At 29.3% G+C, this 24198-nt stretch overlaps 2 protein-coding genes across 2 annotated transcripts in view; both read left to right on the forward strand.

The window, feature by feature from the left end:
• Lsm11 (U6 snRNA-associated Sm-like protein LSm11) overlaps window positions 1–9529 on the forward strand; it is a 37069-nt gene extending 27540 nt beyond the window's left edge. Inside the window, exon 3 of the mRNA XM_067284352.1 lies at window positions 8534–9529. Within this exon, the coding sequence (XP_067140453.1) occupies window positions 8534–9148 (615 nt within the window). The 3' untranslated portion in view covers window positions 9149–9529. The remainder of the gene's footprint in view (window positions 1–8533) is intronic.
• Window positions 9530–19347: 9818 nt separating this feature from the next.
• LOC136986630 (uncharacterized) lies at window positions 19348–22339 on the forward strand. Its single transcript, XM_067284211.1, has 2 exons — window positions 19348–19995; window positions 21485–22339. Exons 1-2 carry the CDS (start codon window positions 19993–19995, stop codon window positions 22160–22162), a joined length of 681 nt encoding a protein of 226 aa, XP_067140312.1. The 5' UTR covers window positions 19348–19992; the 3' UTR covers window positions 22163–22339.
• The last annotated feature ends 1859 nt before the right edge of the window (window positions 22340–24198 follow it).

Here is a 24198-nt window from a genome sequence, read left to right on the forward strand (position 1 = left end):
GATACATTATGCTTTTGTGTTTTAGATTCAGTCTCAGGTATATTTATTAGACTGTATTTCATTCAGACATCCTGCTATTCTGAATGTTTTAATAATTTGTATTATTAGAGAATAAGTTAATTGCTTTCAATGAAAATAGTAGTAATTAAAAAATATTAGAAAAGAATGTTTCTTATTATATGAAGGTTTTATTTTTATTCTGCAATTTTTGTAGGGTATATATATGCTAGTATGAGTTATCTGCCAAAAATATAGTATATTTAAAAGTTAAATATTTTTGCAAAATTTCAACCAATCTCTGCATTGAACCAACTTATAAACAAACTAGATTATATATACATTTTACAAAATGGAGTATTGAAAAATTCACTAAAAATACAGGTTTGACTGTATAATTTATACAGCATCTGGAGATATTTAAACTAACTGTAAAATAGATAAGATCAACAAGAATACAATGTGTATAAACATTTTCATTTTAAAAGCAGGATTTCTGGATTATTTGCTTCATTATGGTACCAAATTTTGTAACATTTTCTGAAGAAACGATATCTAAATTTTTTTCCTTCTTCCTATTAGTTTTATTGCCTACCTTCCCTTGTACCATTGTGTTAAAAAAACTCATTTTCTGACTTTTTAAAACATAGTATCTCTAGTTCTCTTGTATTAGTGAAAATTTAATTTTCTGTTGACAAATGAGAATTAATGAAGATTTTATTTACTGCTATGTAAATTGAAAGTTGACCATATTCTTCAGTAATCAATGTTACATGCATATGCTATAAGAAACCTAGTTGAATTTCTTATTCTCACATCTGGTTTGTGTTACATAAACATTTCTTTTTGAGACTAAATCTTGCAGACATTTAAATTGAAATAACCAAGTTACTTTAGTTCCTTGAATGTGGAAATAAAATTGAGATAGCAAGAAAGACTTAATCTAAAGGACATGGAAACTCAAACCTTTCTATTTAACATATTAGAAATAATATTTTAAGCAGAGGTTTCCAACCTTTTTCATGTATGAATTCCATTAAGAAAAGTTTTTTCCATCCATTATATATATATATAGGTAGGCCTCCTGCAACATGGTACCTTTACAACACGTTTTCGCTCCAATGCGATTGGAAAAACGCAGAAATTTTCTTAAAATGCAGTTTAGGGTATTTAGAAACGAATTATCTTTCACATAACAGGAAAATTGCAACGGATCACATAAGTGCAGTGGAACTTGGAAGAAACAAGCTCAGATCTTGAAATAAGGCCAGTCAAACATTCTCGAACAACTATAATAAGTGACGATGAGGACTGAATTTGTGAGCATAACATTATGTTTCTTTTTGATTTTGACTTGAAATCATAATCTTTTTAGTTTTTATATGATGTTGAATTTTATTTAAGCTTTTTATGTACATAAATTTAAAAAATGATGAAAATGTTACACCATAAAAGGCAGTTTTTCTCTTTTTAGAACTGAATCCCAGTTTTTGTATTAAGTTGGTGTCTTCTATAACGCGATTTCCCACAACGCGGTATTTTCAAGGAACGTATCTACCGCGTTGTAGGAGGCCTACCCGTATGTATAAATACATTAATTTTTAATAAATTTTTTTATAGTTTGAAAATATTTTCAGGAATTTTTGAATGATTATATTTGCTAAATAATTAAACAATATTAAAATATATATATGCATATACAATATGTATATAATTCACTCATTGAACACTTTCAAACTTTCATCAACCCATAAGGAGTTGATACTATTTTGGGAAGCCTCGGTTTAAAGCGTTTTTGAATTTGAGACCATTTGGATATAATTTAGAAATACTATATGTACTTATATAAAAGAAGTCCTCAAAGGTTTCATATATCCGGAACTGGACTATAGCATAAAATTAAGTGTGATTAGGTCCTTAATTTTATACTAATTTGCATTGTCAGTTTCATGTAATAAATTTATATGTGCAGTCTTGTTTTACATCTTACTGTTTCTTTTTTGTTTATTTGTACTTTCACTAATTTAGCCTTTTTCTAAATTTATCACATATCAACAGTACTGGGGCTCAGCAGTAACATCTGATCCAATCCACAAAAGAGATGCTCTTCACTTTAGTTTTCTGTAGTTAGCTGAAGTTGGCCAAATAGTAAGCCAAAAACATCCTAATAATTCCTTATTTTTGGCTTTCTTAATTAGCAGTTTGAGAATGGTTTGAGTACTATATTTTTATTAAAATATATACGAAGTTATAGAACTATAGATTTTGTTATTGTATATAACATGTATATTGATTATTATAGAAAATTTATTTTATTGTAAATGAGCATTAATTCAGTAATAATTGCTATAAAATCACTGACAATAAACAGAATTATAATTATGATGTTAATGATATAAACACTTAATACTATGAATCTAATATTTAAATTGTAATTTCTTTGTATTATATTTTTCTCTATATTTAATATCTATGAATATTCACTAGGAACTCAAAATATCTACAGCGGACATTCCTTTCATTAACGATAAAAACTTCCTTATTTATTATTAACTCATCTACTGTTTTACCAATTTATGTTTTCCTAATGTATCACTTGTATAGTATGAAGCTAAGAGCTTCTAAATAAATTGTTACCGGTATAAATTTGAAATATTAGCATTAACATGAATTTATTTCAATATTTTTTATTGATTGAATTAAAATTATATTGAAAAAGTTTTTAAAACATAGTTTTTAATTTAATTTTATTCATTGAAAATGAATTCTAAATTGATCTTGAAGTTACTATTCTTAACATCAAGGAAAGAAAATATTGCATATCTAATTAACAAATGAAGTATTTTTAATTTTTATAAGATATCATTTTGTACTGAAAATTCAAAATAATAGAAAATTTCAGCCATAGATAGCAACAGTTTTCTATTAATGATTTCAAAGATAACATTCTGCCAAAAAGTTCTAAATCATTATAGCATACACCAAAAAAATTACAAAAAAAGACTAGTGTATATATGATGGTATGGAAAAACCATAAAATCATCAAATTACTCATTAAGTCCTTTTTCTGTATTTTAGACAGATTTTCATTTTTCACAATTATGAATTAACTTAATATTTTGCCATACTATTCAATCAATTTCGATTTTTCTATAAATTTAATAAATAAATTTGTAAGTTTATTGAATTTATTCTGTTTTTTATACTAGTAAAAATGAGTGGAATAGAGTATATGCTAACTGTTTATATTTGGTAAATTAAAACTAAAATTTCAAAAGTAAACATTTTATTGACAAGTTTTCAAATAAATTTTGTAAAATTGATATAAACTGTTTTTTCTTATTTTTGTAACATTTATGATATGTCTGCAAATTTAAAATAAAAATGTTTAAACCAAACAAATGAAAAATAAATAGAAAAAATCCTTTCATGAAGTACAATATAAAATATTGGGTTTGGAAAGTAATTTAGTTTTTTCCATAGAAAAATAAATGCAATATTCTTATAACAAATAATATTTTATTAAATTATATATTGACCATTTTGGTCAAATACCTGTTGTCATTGTTTCTGGTAGTAGCATGATTTCACATTCATAAAAATTTTTATCGTTGTTTACAAAAAACTGATCCAATTGATTTTTGACATTGCTTTTCAAGTAAATGTCTTACAGTTAAAAAAAATTTGTATACACCGGAACAAGTAATAGTCTGAGTGTGCCCGATCTAGCGAATATGGTTGGTATGATAACACATCCTATCTAAGTAAGCTATAACAGTTTCTGACGAGTTACCAAACTTGTGTGAAATTTGGCATTATCGTGGTAAAACACTACACTTTGTTTGTTGATCAATTCTGGCCTTTTCTGTTTGATGATATTACTCAATTTGTTTACTCGATGGCAGTACTCTTTTGAATCAATTGTTAAATTGTCTGGTATAAAGCTCAAAAAAAATTTCTTTAAAATCCAACCATAGAGAGCATCTCTCGTTAATAACATGTGGAACCCATATATCGAGCTTTGAAATGAAACCAATTCGTTTTAAGTAATATAAACGGTTCAATTTAACAGATTTAATCTCTTAGTGATTTCACGTGTTGTTATATGGCAGATTGCTTCAATCAGTACCTTTATTTTGTTTTCATTGGCTTCAAATGGTCATCCAAAATGTGGTGTATCTTTGATATTAAAATTGCCAGAATGCAATTTTGTAAACCAGTTTTGGCACTGTCTTTCTCTCAACACATCTTCTCCAAACATGTACCACAATTTTTTTCTTGTTTGAACAGCATTTTGATTTTTTAGTTATAAAAAAGCAAAATATGCCGAAAATGATGCTTTCGATTTTCCATATTTGATGGGTCACCGAAAAAAAACAATTGTTCAGAATCAAACAAAATTTTTTTATAAATAAGCCTTAAAATGTCAGCTGTCGAAGTATATAATGAAAATGTGGTTTAAAATAAAATTAGCTGGTAAAAATACGTTTAATTCCTCTAGTAATAAAAAAACAAAATTACTTTCCAAACAACTCAATACAATAAATTATTAATGTTCTACTATTTTTGAACACATGTTCAATATGTAATGCAGTGCTGTTACAGGAAATCCTTATTAGTTTTTGAAATTCAAAGGACGAAATAATCATGACTTTGAATTATCAGAGATATGTATCTCTGTGCAATAGGCCAAATGTCATGTAACGGATATAATTTATTAAACAAATGGAATATGGATACATACACAGAATGCTGTTTTCATGAGTTAATAATAAATACCGTATTTACTCGCATATAAGGCAACCTTACATATAGGATGAAGTGTGACTTTAAAGATCAAAATAAAGAAAATTAGATTTATTAATACAATTCTAATTTTATTTTGTTTAATCACAAGTAAAATATCAAATGAATATAAATTCACACATTGTCCTGCAAAAATTACTAGAATTTTGAACTTTAAGGAAAAATCTTGTAAAACCGACGACAACAATTTTTTCATGTAAAGCTGGACAATCGGGAACCTTCTTATGCCAATTCTTAACAGTCGAATCCACTCTCCGTCGATTACACTTATAAGTTTCTCCAAATTCTGATTTCCAAATAATCATCTGTTTTCACGTGGGAATGGATTAAAACTTATATAGGGCTTCTGTGTGATTTTTGGAATTTCAATCTAGAATTCAATTCAAAAGCTTTGCTTTTCCTATTGCTATTCATCTTTACTCCTGGCAATATACAAGAACGATTTAAACGACCCAAATAAAATACTTTTGTTTTTAAACACCAGGTGAGAATCCAGTAAAAAATGCGAATACACGGTTTACAAAAATTATTTGCAAAAACGCAAAGAATCTTTTGCTTGTATGTATGGGATGACCTAAGAATTTGAAGCTGTGATAAATGAATAAAACCTTGTCTTATATGCAAGTAAATACAGTAATAATAATATAAATAAACTTCAGGTAAACAGCATGTGTCTGGTGAGAACCTCACAGGTTGCCAGATAGGTTTTATGAAATGTAAAGCAAACTTGCAGAAACCAGTGCTGGCACTGTGTCGTAAAGACTAACAAATAGAAGAAGGCACGGTTTCAGAAAAGGCAATAAAAATTATTAAAAACAAAGCAATAATTATAATAACAAGCAATTATTTAATGTGACATTGTCACAATGCCAGGCTGCAATTTGTGATCATATTTTAAATTTATTTAATTTTATACTTTTCCTTTAACAATAGAGTTGTGCCGGTCATCTATCTAACACCTTTTAGGGGAAAATTTTTGAATTGAAATAACATGACTTCCAGTTTGCATTGGAAGTTCTTATATAGTTAATTGGGATCTCCTGTCACTAAGGTTTCCATATCTGGTCTCATCTTTCATCTATCTAACTCCATTCGCAAGAATGGTAAGACTGATGGACGGACAGGCAATAGTGGGAAGTTATAGGTCTACAATTTTTTTAAATTTCAGCCCAATAAAAACAAAATAATTTTGTTGGTTTAAAAACCTGAAGCAGACCTTGGTCAAGGTCAAATGTTCATTAGATGTTTTTATTAAAATTTTGTTACTGCATTTTAAATGTTCTTGATTGTTTATGATTTGTTCCAGTAATTTGGTAAGAAGCTAATTTTAATAGATAAATTCATTACACAAGTACAGCAAATGTCTGACTACTGTTGGTGACTATGCTGAAAAATAATATTATGGTTGAAATTTCAATTTATATAATCATTTGTATGCAATGACGATATTGCATACTAAGTATAGATATTTGTAACTTACTTTCTGATCTATTCTAATATATCCAATATTTTTTTCAGTTCTAATATTCTTATCATTTAAAAAGTGATCATCTTCAGATGTTAAAATGTATTCATTTTTATCATTGATACATGTCTGAATCATAATGATAATTTTATTCTTTAGACTTTGAAGAGATAATTTGCAATTATTTAATTTTTTTTTAAAGAGATTTATGGAAATCCTTTCTTGGTTGTCTTCAATTGTCCAAAATCCAATAAAACATATCTAGAATTAGTCTTAAGTCTGTTGTGAAAGACGTTGCTAAGTTTTGTATAAAATATTTGATGAACACTAGATTGTTCAAATTTTTCTTAGACATTTTGCTTGAAGAAATTTTCAGCATAAATTAGAGAAGATATTCCAATAAATGCTAAAGATAATTATCACATTACTTGTTATAATTCTGGATAACGTATACTAAGTTTTCAATTAGTGATCAATAGAAGTAAATATGCTACTTTTTGACTTCCTGAACAATATTGTTAATGTAAAAAATATGGAAAAAATATTATCACTTGAAAGGATTTTTTTGTTATTTATGGTAGTAAACTAGTTAAAGAATTTCATTTTTCATGAGAAGCCAGATCAAAGAAAAATATATCAGCTCTAGATGTATTAAACTTTATTCATATACACAAACTTCCTCAATTTACATAATTTATTTTTAGCATTAAGAATATATTTAATTTTACCTGTTTCTGCAACAACTGTCAAAAACTAAAAATAATTTAAAATTTTGGGGGCAAATTGCAGGTAAGCTTTGTTGTTTCCAAATAACTAAAAGTTTAAATATATCTGTTCAATAAATAGTTACTAAATTTCTGTTTAAAAAAAATTTTAAAGACTGATTTTTAAGAAGTACTTTTTTTATTTATACAGTCAAATGTTATTAATGTGGCTAATATAAATAGTTTCATTTATCATTTAAAATTTATTCCAGATAAATTATTTAATTTTATGATTTATAACTGTGTTTGCTTCAGTGATATGTATATTAGATTTATAACTTTATTTAGAGAAATAGTTTTATAATATAAAAGAACAAAATAATACATTACAAAATTCTTGATTAATTTGATTTGTTATAAAATTTTCAAAAGCTGATAATTACAGAGATTACTTTTCTGAATATTCTGGTTGTTTAACCTAATAGTAAGTTAGTGTTAAAAACAATAATTAACTTCCTTCCAGGTATATATCAAATTATATGGTTTGTATGAAATTAATCACATTGTTTTACATCAAAATTCAAGAATACCAGATTATAATTAAATATAGTGTATCCTTCATTGGAATTGAGTCAGTTTTAATTAATTGTAACATATTAAGTAAATTTTTAAAGGTTGATATCACCAATATCGTTCATATTTCCCATTGGCACATTAACCTCTTTGTTGAAGGGAAAATAAACACTGATTGCTGACCTTGGCCTGTTCGGCTGATTATTTCAGGTTTTGTCCCGTATAGGAAGCGATTCAAACCTCAATCATAATACTTACAATCATTATTACACGTTATATATTTCATCATAAAATAATTTCAGCTTAGTAGCCATAAATTTAATTCAACTATTATTAATCTGATTATTTTAATTTTTTCAGGTGATATTGAATTTTGAGAACAAAATATTTTATTAGATAAACAGTTTTATTTATTTCTGTTCTGTTAGTATAAAAAAAAATCCATAATATTTTTGTTTATTTCATACTGAAAATCCTTATTTATAAAAACACTTTACTTAACAGTAAATTTTATTTACTTGTAAATTTAAATCTATGAGAGTTTTTGTGAAATTTTTGTCATAATTTTTTAGATTTTTATCTTTTTTAGAAAATGTTTTGTTATAATGTAAAAACTGATTATATTTTATCTTTGCACAAATAAAATATAATCAGTCAAAATGTATTAGTTAAGTTTTTAATATTAAATTGCATTGTGCTTTATTTAAAGTAGTAGTTTAGTAAAGTTAAATCTAAAAGTTTTTTAAAATGTTCAGGTAAATGAAGTTTTAACTCTTGGAATGTAAACTGTTTATTGATTAGAATGGTTATGCAAAGTACACTTTTATATTTTATAAAGGTTGTTGAAGTAATAAACTGTCAAATATTAGGAATAATAATAAATTACAAATTCTATTTATTTTATAAAAAATTTAATTTTTAAGAATCAATTGTGATTATTGGTATATATTTAGGAATTTAAAAAATTTTTGTTTCCTGATTTTATTAGGTTGTTACTAGAAATCACACAGAAATTCGAGGGATATGTACAGGATATATTATAGCTTTTGATAAACATTGGAATCTTGCCATGAGAGATGTAGATGAAGTGTATAAGAAATCAGCTAAACTTAAAACTCCAATTCTTAGGAATTTTAATACAAATGACTTTTTTGCATTTCAACAATTTGATTCTGAAACACTTGAAAAATCTGAAGAAGATGCATCATTCACATCACTTTCTTTTCATCCAGTTTCATGTTTTGTATCTGGAAAATGTATTTGCACAGTAGGTGCAGAAACAAAAATAAAAAAGAATAAAGAAATTAAACAGATGGTGCAAGATGCACATACTGATGTTAGTTTAGATACATCTACAAGCAATACTGAAAACTTGAAAACTCTTACAACAGACAATGATGCCAGTAATGAAAGAGTAAATAAACGTAGCGAAAATTTAGACTTTTTTGAAACTTGTGAAAAAGACAGTGTTACTATGACTATAAAAGAACATCCAAGAAAGAAAAAGGGTAAGAAAAAGTTTGATACATGTAAGAGACATTTGAGTCAAGTCTTTATTCGAGGTGATAATATTGTTTTGATTCAAATACTTGAGTGTTCCTAATGTTTAGTTTGTAAGAATGGAAGTTTATTCCAGTAAACTCTTTTCATATGTATTGTAATTATAAATCAGTAAATTTGTAACATTTTATGTCACTTTGATGTAAATGTATATAAAATGTCATATTATAATATTTTTAATATGATGATTTTATACAAATATAATAATGTACAAAATAAAAACTTATTTTAATTTCATAAAATCTAACTAGTGAGCTTTTTGTTTTAAATATTTTCAGTTATTAAAATATATTAAAATAAACATAATTTAACAAATTAAAACTAAAATCAATATTTAGAAATATTAACAATAAAATAATTTTCAAGAAATTTTTTAAATAGAAAGATGATATCATTATAAATATTATCTAAAAGAACACCATAACAGTACAGCTTAAACAAAATAAAAATTTGATTCGTGTAATTTATGAAAAATATTTTTCTTAAATTGATACTTAATGCTAATAAGTGATTTTAGGTAATAATGTATAATAAAAATAATTTATAAATAATAAAATTTGATAAATACTCATGCGCTTATTCACTTTTAATTATATGCAATTTTCTTAATTTTTGAATATAGTTTTAATATTTTGTTTATATTATGTAGTGCTTTGATATTGGAGTTATAATTTTCATTAAAATTTTTTTTTTGATTAAACTGGTAATTATTATTATTGGATTAATGATATAGGTCATGAAAGAATTGCACTATTAATCCTTGAAAAACATTACAAAATTTTAAGGTCAAAAATTTATTGCGTAATAAATAGTGCTTGTTTGAAACTTTTTAAATTACATTTTATTGTAAAACTCAAAAAAAATAAAAAAACCTTAGAAGAATTTATACACCAACAATTTTTATTTACTGAGATTATTTTTGGATTTATTATTTACTATTTTAAGGGCAAATAAATTCAAAAATAATCTTAGTAAACAAAAATTTGTTTTAAATTTCTTTTCAAATGGTAGTAATTTTCAAATCAAATCCAGGAGAGAATTTATTGTAATGATGATTAAAAAATGAGTTATGTATGATTTGCGGTAATAATTAGAGTGAATTACAGTAGATCTGCAAAAGAGATTAAATGACATTATGTAATGATAATCTTTGTTTCTGATCATTAACTAAATTCATTTAGAAGTGTGATAAAATTATTTGAAAATAACATAATGTTTATTTCAAACTAATTCGACTGGAGACAAATGCTTTTGCATTGTGACTGATGTAAGATGATGAAATAGCTTTTAAAACATGAAATTTAATTTAAAAATTAAATTATCCGAGATCCAAAATACTATTTTAAAAATGAAGTTTTAAAATAGTATTTCCAATCTGATTATTCGTTGAAATATGTTTTTTTGATAAAAATGAAGATAATTTTATCAATTTAAATTATATTCTTTTTTTTCATTAAACATTAAATTCGCTATCGTTCTTGTGTAATATATTATATATTATTTGTATTAGTAATTGATAATCTTATTTTATAGATTATTTTTTCAACGCGCAAACCAAGACGAATAAACCGAGTGATTTTAAGGTAATTTATACTATAGATAAGCCATCAATAAACGGGCATATCTTTATAAATAGTAAATCTAACTCAGCGGTGACGTAATATGCATTGCATGCGTATTATCCTTTAAGCAGTCATGCGCAATCTACCTCTGGTGCCACGGACGGACATTGGCCCAGTTTTGTGTCAACAGGTCGTAGACCTCGAGAGTGTTTCGCCGTTCCACCGGATTGCGTGAACGTTAATTTCCGAATTTTTAATCTTTTTTTTTTTTTTCTTAAGTATTTCTCTAGTACTCGAACGAGTTTTTTCTCCCCCTTTAATAATCGCACCTCACTGTTTGTAACTTCGTTTTTAAATCTTTACCAAACGACAGATATAAGAGGTGTGTATCCTATTAACTGCACATTTCTGAAAACAGTGAACTATTTTAACCTTTTGCTTACAAGAGTCGAAGTCGATTTTAGGAAAACGAAAGGAAATCTTATAAACAAACTTTAAATAATAGTTTTTAAAAAATGTCTTCGAAATTTCTCTAATGTTTGGTGGATAGTTCGGAGCGGTGAGATTCTTGTCCTCCAATTAAATGACCATTCATTGTTGATTAACAATGCTACTTGTGGTAGGAAAGGTCGATGACTCGCTCTACCACAAACATAGAGATTTCTCTAGAGGCAACAATATTACTTCGATTGTCGATAGAGGGAGTCACTCATCTATCCCCTCTTCTCTTTTACTACCTTCTAGCAAGTTTCTTCAGATCAATTGAAACAATATTTTAAGCAATTCAAATATATTTTTAAATGTAGAAAACATATATAATGAATAGACAAACATGCATTTGAATTGATAACACGGGGAATGTTAGGAGTGATGTAGACATTTCCGATCAATATTATTAATTTTTTTTTTCTTTTTTTAGAAAGTTTTAAAATGTTATATTTAATCGGAAATCGATCGATCGCAATTAGGAATGATGAATCATATATTTTATTAATAAAATTAATTTTTTTAAAGTGAAGAAACGTGTCTGAGATTACGTTACGTGCGGCAAATCAGAAACAGTTGCACAATTTAGAAAGAATTTTTTCAACCTTCAACGTAAGAACTGTAGACGAGTAAAAAAATTTATATATATATATATATATATATCTTGGTTGTGGTTTTAAAATGTAGGTCTTGCATATTTTTCCGAAAGGCATTAAAATAAGAAATAAAAAATTTATAGCAATTTTTATTATCTCGACTGATAAACTTATCTATATTCGTATCGCTTGGGTTTCTTTTATATAATTTTTACTTTAATAATAATTTAATTGTTTGTTTGTTGCTATTTCGAGTAACGATTGCCATTTCAATCAACGATTAGCTTTGAAAAGATGGGAAAACAAATATATTAAGTGCAGATAATGTGTAAATAAAAATAAGGAAATGGTAATTTCGTCTTGTTTAAATAGCAGTGCTAAATGAAACGGAACGAGATTAATTGAAAATGGAGAGAAAATTTCGAGTGTGTTTTGACAAGCATGGCGAGTGTTTTACACATTTGGAATGAGTTGTTCTTTTAATCGCCGAAAGGTGACTGGTATACGTGAACATTTGTGTTTTAGATTGAATTTACTTCAGTTGTCAAGACTGTCTGACATCAGCAAAACTAAACTGTCAGGAAACATTCTATTAATATCTCCCGATTGATGGGTGTTTAGGATAAGAATGTCTAACTCATCTCTCCACTCCCGACATCTTTGCTTTTATCTCAATTATATAAATTAAATTTATCGAAATATAATCTGATTTTCCCTCTGTTTAAGGAAAGTGAAAGTCGCGTCTGCAGTCGACCATTTTCTTTCCATCCGATTTCTGGCGCCTCTCAACAGGTGGTGACTCTATGAATCGCGGTTACCAATTAAGAAACCACGCTGTTACTTCGTTATAAGAAAAAAGAAACTACAATACTATCGAGAAGACAAAATAACAAGATTTTTTTAAAAATGAACACTCATTGTTCTAATGGAAATAACGATCGTATAGCAGGAATAGGGTGAAACTTAATAAAGTTTTAGTTCGTACGTTACGTTTATTTTCATATTATAAGTACAGGATATTATAATATTTATTAAACCAAACTGAACGAAATATTATGCAATAGATTAAATTAAGGTTTTGGTAAACTGTAATAAGCACTACGGGATAATCAAAAAGTCGCTGTATGGCTTATGATGTAGGTATACGGAGACATTTTCACTACACTAATAAATGCGAACACACCGATGCGATAGTTAATTAGAATGCTATTTTTGAGAAATGTATCAAAGTTCAAGTATTCTTTAATGCAGTTTTTCCAGCTGTTATTCTGAATTCTAATCACCATTTTTCTCTTTGAATCACGTTATTCTAATCGAGCAAATTATAATTCCGTTTCTATTGTTTTTAGTCTGTCGATAACGTCTGTCAAAAAAGTAGTAGTTTACCTTTGTCGGCGTTCTTGTTTCCTCGCGTTAAAACTTATCGCTTAGAAACGAAATACCTGTAGTAATTTGTTTTTCTACCTTCCCTTCAAAAGGTTAGTTCTAATATCCCACCCGTATTTAAGTATCAAACCCACCCAAATATCCTACGCAGGAAGGAGCTACTTATTTAGGAATTGGTAGGAAATCAGCCATTAAGTTAAACACCTAGCTTAACAATTCCAAGTATTTTTACCGTTAAAATTGAATTAAAATGTTCAATGCATTGTTTATTTAAGTGTGAATTTATGCCCTTAACTCGTTCTGCTATTTATAGATGTTGAAATCATTTTTAAAATTTGATCTCGGCAGCCACCGAAGACGAATCCCGACCGTAAAATACGATAACATCAAGAGTTGGTTTTTCCACTTCCTGTTGAGTTCTTTTTGAAATGACTTCTACGAAAACGTATACTTTTCTTCGGTTACATAATATACAGAAGTATATTGACACTAAGATAAAACTGGATTCGTTAAAAACAATAATAATTCTACCTGCTCTTTTATTATATTTATCGTCGACTGATTTTAGAATGCGTAAAGAAAACATGTTTATATAAATCGGTTATAAAATTAATTCATAAAGTTAACAATTTCATAAAAATCCGGTCCTTACGTGTTATTTTTTTGTTTAAAAAAAGCTTAAAATTCATTGACATTCCGACGGCGCGCATTATGCTAAAATTATATAAAAGTATTTCCGTATATAATATAAATGATACTCCCGGAAATATATTAGCGTAAATGTCACTACATTCCAGATTTCTGAAAGAGAAGCGAAGCTTTTCGATCATCTAAAAATTGGTTTAATTTTTACCCCCCCCCGTCTTGTTTCTAGTCACCGCGACGCATGACTGCTTTCAAAAATTCCAGCATTCTTATATTCATTCTCGGTCACCCGATAGGGCCCAAAAATTATTATTTTTCGTACTTTAGCCTGGGGCAAGCGGTAACTTCCAAAAAACTATGGAGTTATAAGTTTCTTCTCGTCCCGGATGCGCAATTGCTTGGGAAAATTTTTAATCGCACCTCGATTACGCGATCGATTTGATTTTAAAAATCGCGGCACGAAGTCGACTTTATTTTGATTTATGCAAAGTCGATGGTTGACGAGGATCGAAGGATCGGAAACAAAGATCGACACCCTCTGACCCGCGAGCTAGCGCTACTTTCCCAACGTCAGAGCAATCGCAGCAACGCCCGCGGCGATTTTTCTCCGGTCATTGAACTCAGGTGAGAAGCGAGTCCTGCGGGCTTTAAACGGTAGAGCCGAACTTAAAACGGCCTCTCTCTCGTTAATCTCTAGCGCAGGGGGACGGAGTAGAATAATTGTTCGTAGGGACGCCTGCAGAAAGGTGGAAAATGCCATGGCTACGTACACATACACACACACACACACCCGGAAGTAGTCGTGCCGGGAGGCCTTCTACTCGTCCTCCGCTCCTCCCCCTCTTTGAAATTCGGTGAAAAAGGAACCTCCGGGGAGGAGGCGAAGTGGCAAATGGGGGGTCGCGACCTAAACTTCTCACTTTACTTATCTCGGAAACGAGTGCCGGTAGAGAAGTTGGGGGCGCGGTTAAAAACGGATAAACCGGGTTGGCGTCAGAAACGCAAAAATGGTGTTTCGACTGTTGTCCCGAGCGGCAACGAAACCTAAGCTGGCGGTCGTGCGAGTTCAATGACCTCCGAGTGAACGGCTCGTCCTCCAGCCTAGACGAAGGCTTTGGACTGCGATCCGTTCGGGAAACTCGGTAATTTCGTCATCTTAAAATATCACGTGATTTACACTCCACCTCTGTACAAAACTAAACTGCAATTCGTCTCCTTTTAAGGTGTTTATCGGACCGTCCGACTTTGGGCCAAATCGTCCAATTTCGGCGTTCGGGAAGAGAAAATTGGGTTCCAGCCCTACGTTGGGAGAAATGGTCGTTAGTGCATGCCACCCGTCCTGCTAAAAGACGAGCTGGAACGTAGACAGGTGCAGGTCAACGATGCGTGTGCCAGAATTTCGAATGGGGCCAAAAAATAGCTTATTTCTAAATGTCAACTTAACCAACGTAACGAGTAGGTAAAATGACAACAATATGGAAACAATTCGGCATTACACAACAAACTTTTCATTCATGTACTGTACTACGGGGCAAGGTCATTGACATCTGAAACACAACTTACCCAGCACGCAGATGATCTTCGGTCTAAATCGAAATCGAACACTGGTCCACCCTCGACTGCGATTATATCTTTGCAGACGATTATCCCAAACGATTTTTCGGGTTCGAACACTTATCCAACACGCGGTTTGTATACCAATACGTCCCTATTGCCACATGGATTGGAAATTTTCGCAGCAACTTGTCGGGAGGAGGAGCCTGCTGACGTCACTACACGTCATCGACACGTCACGGTTCCGATCCCGGATGTCATTCACCCTGTTTATTCGGTTGACAATTTTTTTATTTTATTTTATGAGAAATTTCTATTAATTTTTACTAAAGTAAACGTTCCGTCAGATTTTCGCCCAACTTTCTCGATATTTCAATTTTTTCTCGTATATAAATATACATAATGTATTCATTCCTTATTTTTATTCACAGTTTAGACTTTTGTTTACATTAATCGTTCCGGGTTACGCCGCGCGGCCCGAACTTTGTGGAATTCATCAGCTTATAGTTAAAAAGCTCCTTTTTTTTTTAATCTTGTCAAACATACATTATCAAACTGTATTTGATAAAATTTCAGCGTTAGTCTTGTTTGCACTGACGTCATTTGTAAACAAACGGAGATATAAACTGGGCTATTTTTTGGCGATTTTGAAATTATAAAGAAAAATATTTCAGTTTTCAGATAACGATGCGTAAAATGCAAACAAAGTAACGTGATGTATATATATATATATATATAATACTTTAAAGAACACGATCGTGACATCGGTTTCTTTTTTTTCCTTTTTAAAAACTAATCCGGTCTTTAAAACTAGTAATAGAAATAATATTTAAAAAGACCATATCGATTTACTGAAGATTAATCAAATGAAACTTCTATTTACACTTATCAGATAGGATATCTTGTTTGTAAGTCGGTTTAAAGCTTAAAATTCAGACTTTTATCTGTCCAACTTTTGTTTATGACTCGACCGAGTTAATATTCTGTTCTGCACAGAACTCTCTTTAAAATAAAATAAAATAAAATGCTAACGAATTTTTTTTAGAAGTGATTTTTCGCGATTTATCAATAGATAAAGGTGTTTATAATTATTTCTTTTCTGCATAGCTATGCCATATTTTGAATTTTTTGGTTTGACGTAATTAATAGATAGCGCCATCTACAAAACGAATTGGTTAATTGTTTAGTTACGAAGATAGTTTGTGGCCAAAATGATTTGAATTATTTACTTTATTATTTTGATTATTATTTAAGTTTTATGACAGTTTTTATGTTTTAACAATTTTTTTTTTTTTAGTTTATTCTGTATACCATTAGATGGCGCAATTTTCTAAAAAAAGAAGTTAGATAATAGGGGAGTGTGACGTCTTACTGTTGTGTTAATATTAGATCACGGGAAAGACTAATTCCCAATAACGAAGCTACTAGAAAGTTAAAAACAAATAAAATCGAATCTTTATCTTTGTTTCGAGAATAGAACTTTTTTTAAATAGGAAAAAAAAAAATCTGTAAGAAAGAATTCGTTATAAAAAGGACTCTTAAAATCAAACTCCATACTCAATTGAATGTAATGTTTTCGTAGAAAATATTTTTCGAGAAATGAATTTATAAGACAATGGACCAACCGAACCATCGCTCATGCATATCTTTTCTCTAGATGAAGGCCATGAAAGTAAAATTCAAGTTCCGGATTAAGTTTTTTTCTAATTTAACATTACGAAAAACGTTTGTGTATAGAGCAGTGATCGATACAAGTGTAGGGTAGTCTGGAAAACTGAAACCAGTCGATAGATTTATTCTTTTTTCACAGCTTTTTTCCCCTTCCATTTATATTAAACAAAACTTTGTTTTAAGTTTTCTTTTTCATCTTTTGATTCTTTTCACATAAATAGGACAATCGATTGGAATGCAGCTAAAGTAAATCGGCTCATCTTCTACAGAAATAACCCATTAAGAGTTTTAATTAGAAGCAGTAATGCCATCTAATGAAGTTTTCTCTAAATAAGGATATGTAGAGGTGAATTAAGCGTATTTATAATATACGGCTATATATATATAATTGTGTAGATTATAGATTATGTATGGTAAAATGTTAAACTGGGATTTTTGTAAAACTGGAAATTGGAGGCCAGGCCAGTTGGCACATCAGGAAAACAGAAGACCATGACTTACTATTAGGAAATAGTTATAAGAAATTGCATCATTATAATGTTTATTTTCATTGTAAAATCTTTAAACTTCGGGTTTCGATTTAGGAAAAAATTGCAAAAGAAACCCTCCCACAAATAAGTCTAACGTTCTAATTAAAGTTTTCTATTTTAAATAAAACTAACTTTTTACGGTTCGTAACACCTTTTTATATAGGCATTTAGATTAAATACAAAGGCCACATTTAAAATTGAACAAAATCTCAGAGAAAATTATTTATTTCGTTAAGAAAATTTGATAAAATTACATTATAGATTATAGCGATTTCGAATTTGAGCGATGCGAGATAAGATACAGACTATTAGATTCCAGAAAAAAAATAATAATAAATAAAAACAGTTGGAAGTTTTTATGGAAGGACGAACGCTAAAAGGAAAAATTCCGTTCCGGGACTCACTCGTATGATAATATCGATTTTTTAAAAAAGTAACATTAAAAACTAGTTACACCCATATAAGTAAAGGCGCTTTAGTAGAGGCTATGAAGAAAAAGAAGAAAAAAAACTGTCGAAAAAGAAAAAGAAGAAAAAAAAACCAATTAAAGGTCGTAGAGAGATTAAGAGAACTCCGAAAATATCAAACGATGTAGGCAATTAAATCCTTTAAGTTTACTAACTTATTAGTAATATTACACCGAGTAATATTCGGCATTGAAGACGCGTAACCTCGGTTTACGTGTACTGGTTTTGTTTATACCTTGACATGTCAGTATTAGGTCATATAGCATGACGGAAGTAATATTTAGTCAATCATTCACAAATAACTACTAAACAATATTTTAAATTAATAATTAAATATTTACGACATTGTTATAGGTACTGTACTAGATTAATTACCGTAGAGTTTCGTACTACAATAAAACATTTTTAATTTCACGGCTTTAACAACCGTTAAAAGCAATATCTGATTTAAAATTTGCTATTGTTGTAAAGTTTTGTTATGTCTGGTTAAATATAATTTTCAGCATATTTTTACTTTGAGCTTTTTCTTATAAATCCTTTTAAACGTTAACTCTAGTTTTCCACTCCATTTGCATTTTTAAAACTTATTTTTTTACGTAACTATTTTAACGAAAATTTTACGACGTTGCCATTTTTACTGACATTTATGTGGATAATCTTAAAAATAATAAATATCCGTGGATTAACCAATCGATTAACGATGCGTAAAATTATAAAGATCGTTTTACACGTGAATCGTATTTATAGATATACGAACAAATTTATTTTAGGAAAAACTAATGAGCATTAAATTGTTCCTAAGATGGGAAGTTCAACTGGGGAAATGAACAGCCAATGAATTTAACACGCGTACGTGATGTCACCGAAGGATTATCTCGAAGAATCAATTATCACCAAAACAGAAAACATAAAACCACTGGATTGAAACATTTTCAATTATCCGTTTCGTAACATAAATATGAGAAAAATGACTCATACTAGTAATATTTTGCGCTGATAAGGTAATTAAAAAATAGTGAAACGTTGTTAAATACAACTCCGGAGTTTAATTTAATTACAGTTATAACCAAATGTGATAAATCGATTTAAAATAAGCACAAGGTAGCTCCCCTTAACCCATTTTATATTGTATTTTGTTCTGATTTAGTAATTGAAGTAAAGTCCCTTTTCGACCCAATAACTTAATTTTATAGATAACTATTAAAGCGGTTTTTAACATGATTTAAGCTCGATACTTCTTCTATGTCAAAAAAGTTTTTTTTTAATGTTTACTGTTAATTAGCCCATCCCAACCTTTTCTCTTCGATAATACACATTTTTTATTCGCATTAATGCATCGTGAATATCCATTTTAATCCTTGTGAATAGCTTGAATACGCTACAAATCTGTTATTGAATACGCGTGATATGGACTATTAAATCAAAAGCGTTAAAAAACCAAGAAAAAAAATCGTATAAAACTAAATCCGACGGCGTAACTGTTTATTCACAAAAAATTATTTTGATAGTTTTTTTTTAAGTAATGTAAACGTTTCTACGCATGATTGCTTCTTATAAAGAAGGGGGAAGATTTAATACGGATCTTCTTACGTGGAAATAATTGTTTAAACATAAAAAGTAATATCATCTTTTTTTCTAAATCCACTTTTGGAGCTATGATGTGTTATGCGACGTTTTTGATATATTATAAAAGAACAATATGCGACGTGCACGCTCGGTTAGCTTACACCGAGGTTACGCTCTACAAAACTTTCACCTCTCGACGCCAATACCGTTTCTACCGTTGTTTTATTGAACGAGTCACGATATCCAATCAGATGCTTCGACACTCGGTGTATTTGCCAACTTTACCATTGACCAACTTTCGTTTTCAGTCATCGCATCTGTGGGCGGGACCCGACCACTCTAATAAAAGTATTAATATTCGCCGGAGAATTTTATTAACAGCTTAAACATTAAGGAAACAGTATCTTAGGATAAACTAGCAAAAATGGTAAGTCCATTGCTTGTTTCTTTCTAATAACCTTTCTTATATATTTTTAAGACATTTGCATTATTATTTTATTGATTAGAATGCGTATGACTGTGTGCTTTATTATATTGCATTAAGGAAGTTTTAATATTTAAAAAAAGATTTTTTAAGTTTTTTTAAATCGAATTTGGTGTAGGCTGGTTTGTTGATAGATCGTAGATTAAGTTACATTAAATACAGGTGTATAGAATGGATGCGAATGTTTTGTTTCTAGTGGTTCAGAAGAGTTGAAAGCGGTAGAGTAATTCGATTCCGTAAATATTTTCTATTTTTCTATCCATAACAGTCACACGTCCTCGACTCCGTTTCAAAATGAGATCAACGATTTTCTTCCAAAGTCACAACAAAAGATTGTTGCCCGTGTCAAGGTCGTTTCTTTTTCTATTTCCTAGACTATCGATGAATCTTCTATTTTATTTTATTATTATTATTATTATAACAACAAGCTTTTTAAATTATTTTTGTATTTGCTAAACTGTACTATTTTAAATAACTTTCTTGGCGTTGATAATGATGATCGTAATGATAATAATAATAATAATAGCAAAGATACTTCGATGCTTACAAATATTAATGTAAGAATATTTACGATAATCGGGTGCTTAACCGAATTGTTCATCCGCTTATTTATAATCTACTCACCATGTTTTGATTTGAAGTTTCCGACATCCCAGGCTTATGAGTTATGAATTGTCGAGTATATATTTTACTCTGGTATAACGTTCCGTTATGTCAAGGTCGGACTTTTTTTATTGTGGTTTTTTTTCTTGATTTAACTTTTACGCAATAGATTAGGTTAGTTGTTTAAGGTTGTGTATTTTTCGAATGATTAATTGTCCTGTCAAAGCGCAGTATTTATGTCAAATACTTAATAGCTTATTTAAGATAATCGTTATGTTATTTACTACCTTTTGTATTTTCGCTGCATTCGTTACAGCTTTATATCTTTTATTGCAGGAAATAACTTAATTAATTATCGTTAGTAAGACGATAAATATCTCTAATGGAAACATTTACTAGTTCTGTTTTCTATTGAAATGATGATGGATTGTTTACTGAGGAAACACTCCGTGTTTAAAAATCGCTTTTAAAAATATCCAAATCGATGTTTATTGTTTTGCTCTAAGATACGATGATTTCACTTTAATCCATTAATAATAAAAAATAACTTTGGGTAAATGCTTTACAAATTTGTCTATTTATGTAAAGAGTTGCTCTGTAACAAGTAAGTAATCTGAAAATTGTCTAGAATACTTAAAATTGTTAACTGCTTCATTGTAATCATTTCGATTAGGTTTAAAATGCCAGTGGCATGAGCTAAATGTGTCTGTAAATTGTTGTAAAGAACACATAAAAACGAAACTATTATCTAAATAATTCATGTGAAAATTTACTCTTCCATTTGAAATTAAGCGTTTGTTGTAAATGCTTATTTATCTTTTATTTTTAGTTTTCGATTGTAATTTTCGTGTTGGCGATGCCTTGGGTGAGATCGGCTGACATGTTGTCTGAAGAGAGTCATCATATAAGTACAATCAATCCTGGCAGCTACGAATTTCGAGTGGTTCCAGATCATCGACAGCATTCTGCTTCTGCTCACGGCATTCACGATGTCAAGCATATAGAAGCGCTCTTCAGCCATTTTCCACAATTCCCAGCATCTCCTAAAATGAGCGAGTCACTCGATACCGGTTACATTGAACAATCTCCCACCCCTTTTTCGCCGGAGGAATTTAGCGGTAGATTAGTCGACAGAAGAGTATCTCGTCCTGGACAGAAGAAAAAGAAAACAACGGTCGGACAAATAATTACTAAATTAAATCATCTTCAAGGCAGAACCAGAGCTGAAGAATATCCAAAAATTTTCAGATTTTCTAAAACTAGAATCAATCTAGAAGACTTCGACAGAAGGAAGAAATTGGAAGATACTTCTTATTTGAATAAAGGAGACGAACTGGATCCAAAAAATATTCCTCGCGATAAATTTTTGGTTATTCATGGCGGTATTTACGATAGAAATCAACCATTAATAGATGCCAAGTCGTCTTCTCCAGTTTCTCTTTCAGGATTTTCGAAAGTTAGTGAATTGAGTGATCAAGTGAGTGGCAGTGATGATTTTTCTTTTTAAAACAAAGACTATTTCCAGCATTGATCTTTTGCAGAATCTGCAACAAAGACTCGGATCGGCCATAGTGGTGGGGAGATCTTTTTGAAGTTGTTATGTTGTTGTAATATTTATGTTGATTATTTATTATTGTTTTTGTTAAATGTTGCAAGTGTTTTTATTAAATTATAGAAAAGTTAACCTTATTTGTTTTTTTATTGATTTGAGTTTTTCTAATTTCATAATTTAAAAATTTAATTAATCACAAAATTATTTCAATGAAATTAGAGAATGTCAAATAAGATTTTTAGCACACTTCACATGTAGACATTTAGAAAATTAATTTAGGTTTTAGACCAGATATGGCGAAATGAAATGTAATTTTAAAAATTCCGAAACTTTAATATCTAACATTTCATTAATAATTTATTGCTTAAGAATTGATTATTTAATATTTATGGACTTAGTATGGATTTCAGTAGAATTTTTAAATTAAAAATTTATTTTAAAAATTAACTTCCAAAAATTACTTCATTAAAAATTACGTTTGATCCTCAGAAATTTCTGTATTTTTTCTTCTAAAGATTTGTTTAGAAGCTTTAATAGTATTACACTTAATATATACTCTATAAATAAAATACCATATTTTCATAATCGTAATATAGTGTACTACTGTTATCTACAGTTGTAATCCGTATACTACTCTTTGACAATCACAACGTATTAAAAAAGAAAGCTAGAAAAAGAAATATCAATATATCAAAAAATACATTCCATTCTTTCCATTTTATTCTCGATACATTCCTATTAAGATAATCTTACATAAATTATTAATCTTAGATGAAATTAAACCACACTTTTGTTATCACAAACACGTCATTTTGTTTGGTATTTCATCTGTTAAACAAAATGATTGGTGCAAATCATTTTATGATGGAATATCAAAAAATAAACTTGTTACATGTTATTAATTTTTAAAAAATCTCTTTATTATTGTTTATTAGAAAGCGTAACATTAGTAAAACATCTTAATAAAAGATGGCGTGATAAATTGACAGCTTTCAAACTTATATTAAAGAGTAATTCTGTGTAAAAATTCTTTAATATAGCCTCCATATTAAAGAATAGGAAGAAGAAGAAGAATCCTTTAATTCAGTGATGAACAATTTTTTTCTGGAATGAGGGTCGCAACTGAACTTGGTAGGCTTTAGGCCTATAGTTTATTCTCATCTTTTTCTGGTCAAATTTAGTTTGAATGTTTTTCGTCACGAATATCAGCTTAATTAGGATTACATAATGGCATGAGGTAGAAAATAGGAAAATAAAATTAAGTTTCCAAAGCCCCGGGGCCACATGTTAGGATCTCATGGGCCGCGGATTGTTCATCACTGCTTTAGAAGATAACAGCAAAATGTTCAACTGGTTAGGGGATACTCAGTTATCTCATTGATAATTGGTCAACGTTGATGGCTTTGTTGTAATCTATGGGTGGTTTAAATATTCTCGTGTCTTGCCAGTGGCGTAGCGTGGGTGTCAGCCGCCCGGGGCAGAGGAAAATTTCGCCGCCCCCCTTATTTAGGTATCTCAATTTAAAAGACTAAAATATACAGTAATTCTAAAGAACTTTTCGGCAAGAACAATCATCATTATTGTGTATTGTACATGTTACAAATAAAAAAATCATGTATATATGTTTTACAACATAATAATCACATTTATTACAAAAATTTTTACAAGATATTATTATTATTTATTGTGAAATTTTGCCGCCCCCTAAAAGTGCCGCCCGGGGTGGGCCGCCCCTGCCGTCCCCACTACGCTACGCCACTGTGTCTTGCTATTGGTCTTTTATTAATGTCGTGCTTAGGAATTCTGCGAACTCCTACGGACTTTTCACTCCATATTATTTTTCAAATTCATAAACTCCCTGTAAATAGTAAAGAAGATTTTTATTAAATGTTTTCTCGATGTTTCTAATTCCATCATCGGAATGTATTTAAATTAGAAGTTTTAATATTAGAATTTTCCGTTTTATAATTCGATCAGGATTTGAATTAATA

The sequence above is a fragment of the Centruroides vittatus genome, unplaced genomic scaffold (assembly GCF_030686945.1).
Source record: "Centruroides vittatus isolate TY-2023 unplaced genomic scaffold, ASM3068694v2 scaffold_1167, whole genome shotgun sequence".
NCBI classification, from domain to species: domain Eukaryota; kingdom Metazoa; phylum Arthropoda; class Arachnida; order Scorpiones; family Buthidae; genus Centruroides; species Centruroides vittatus.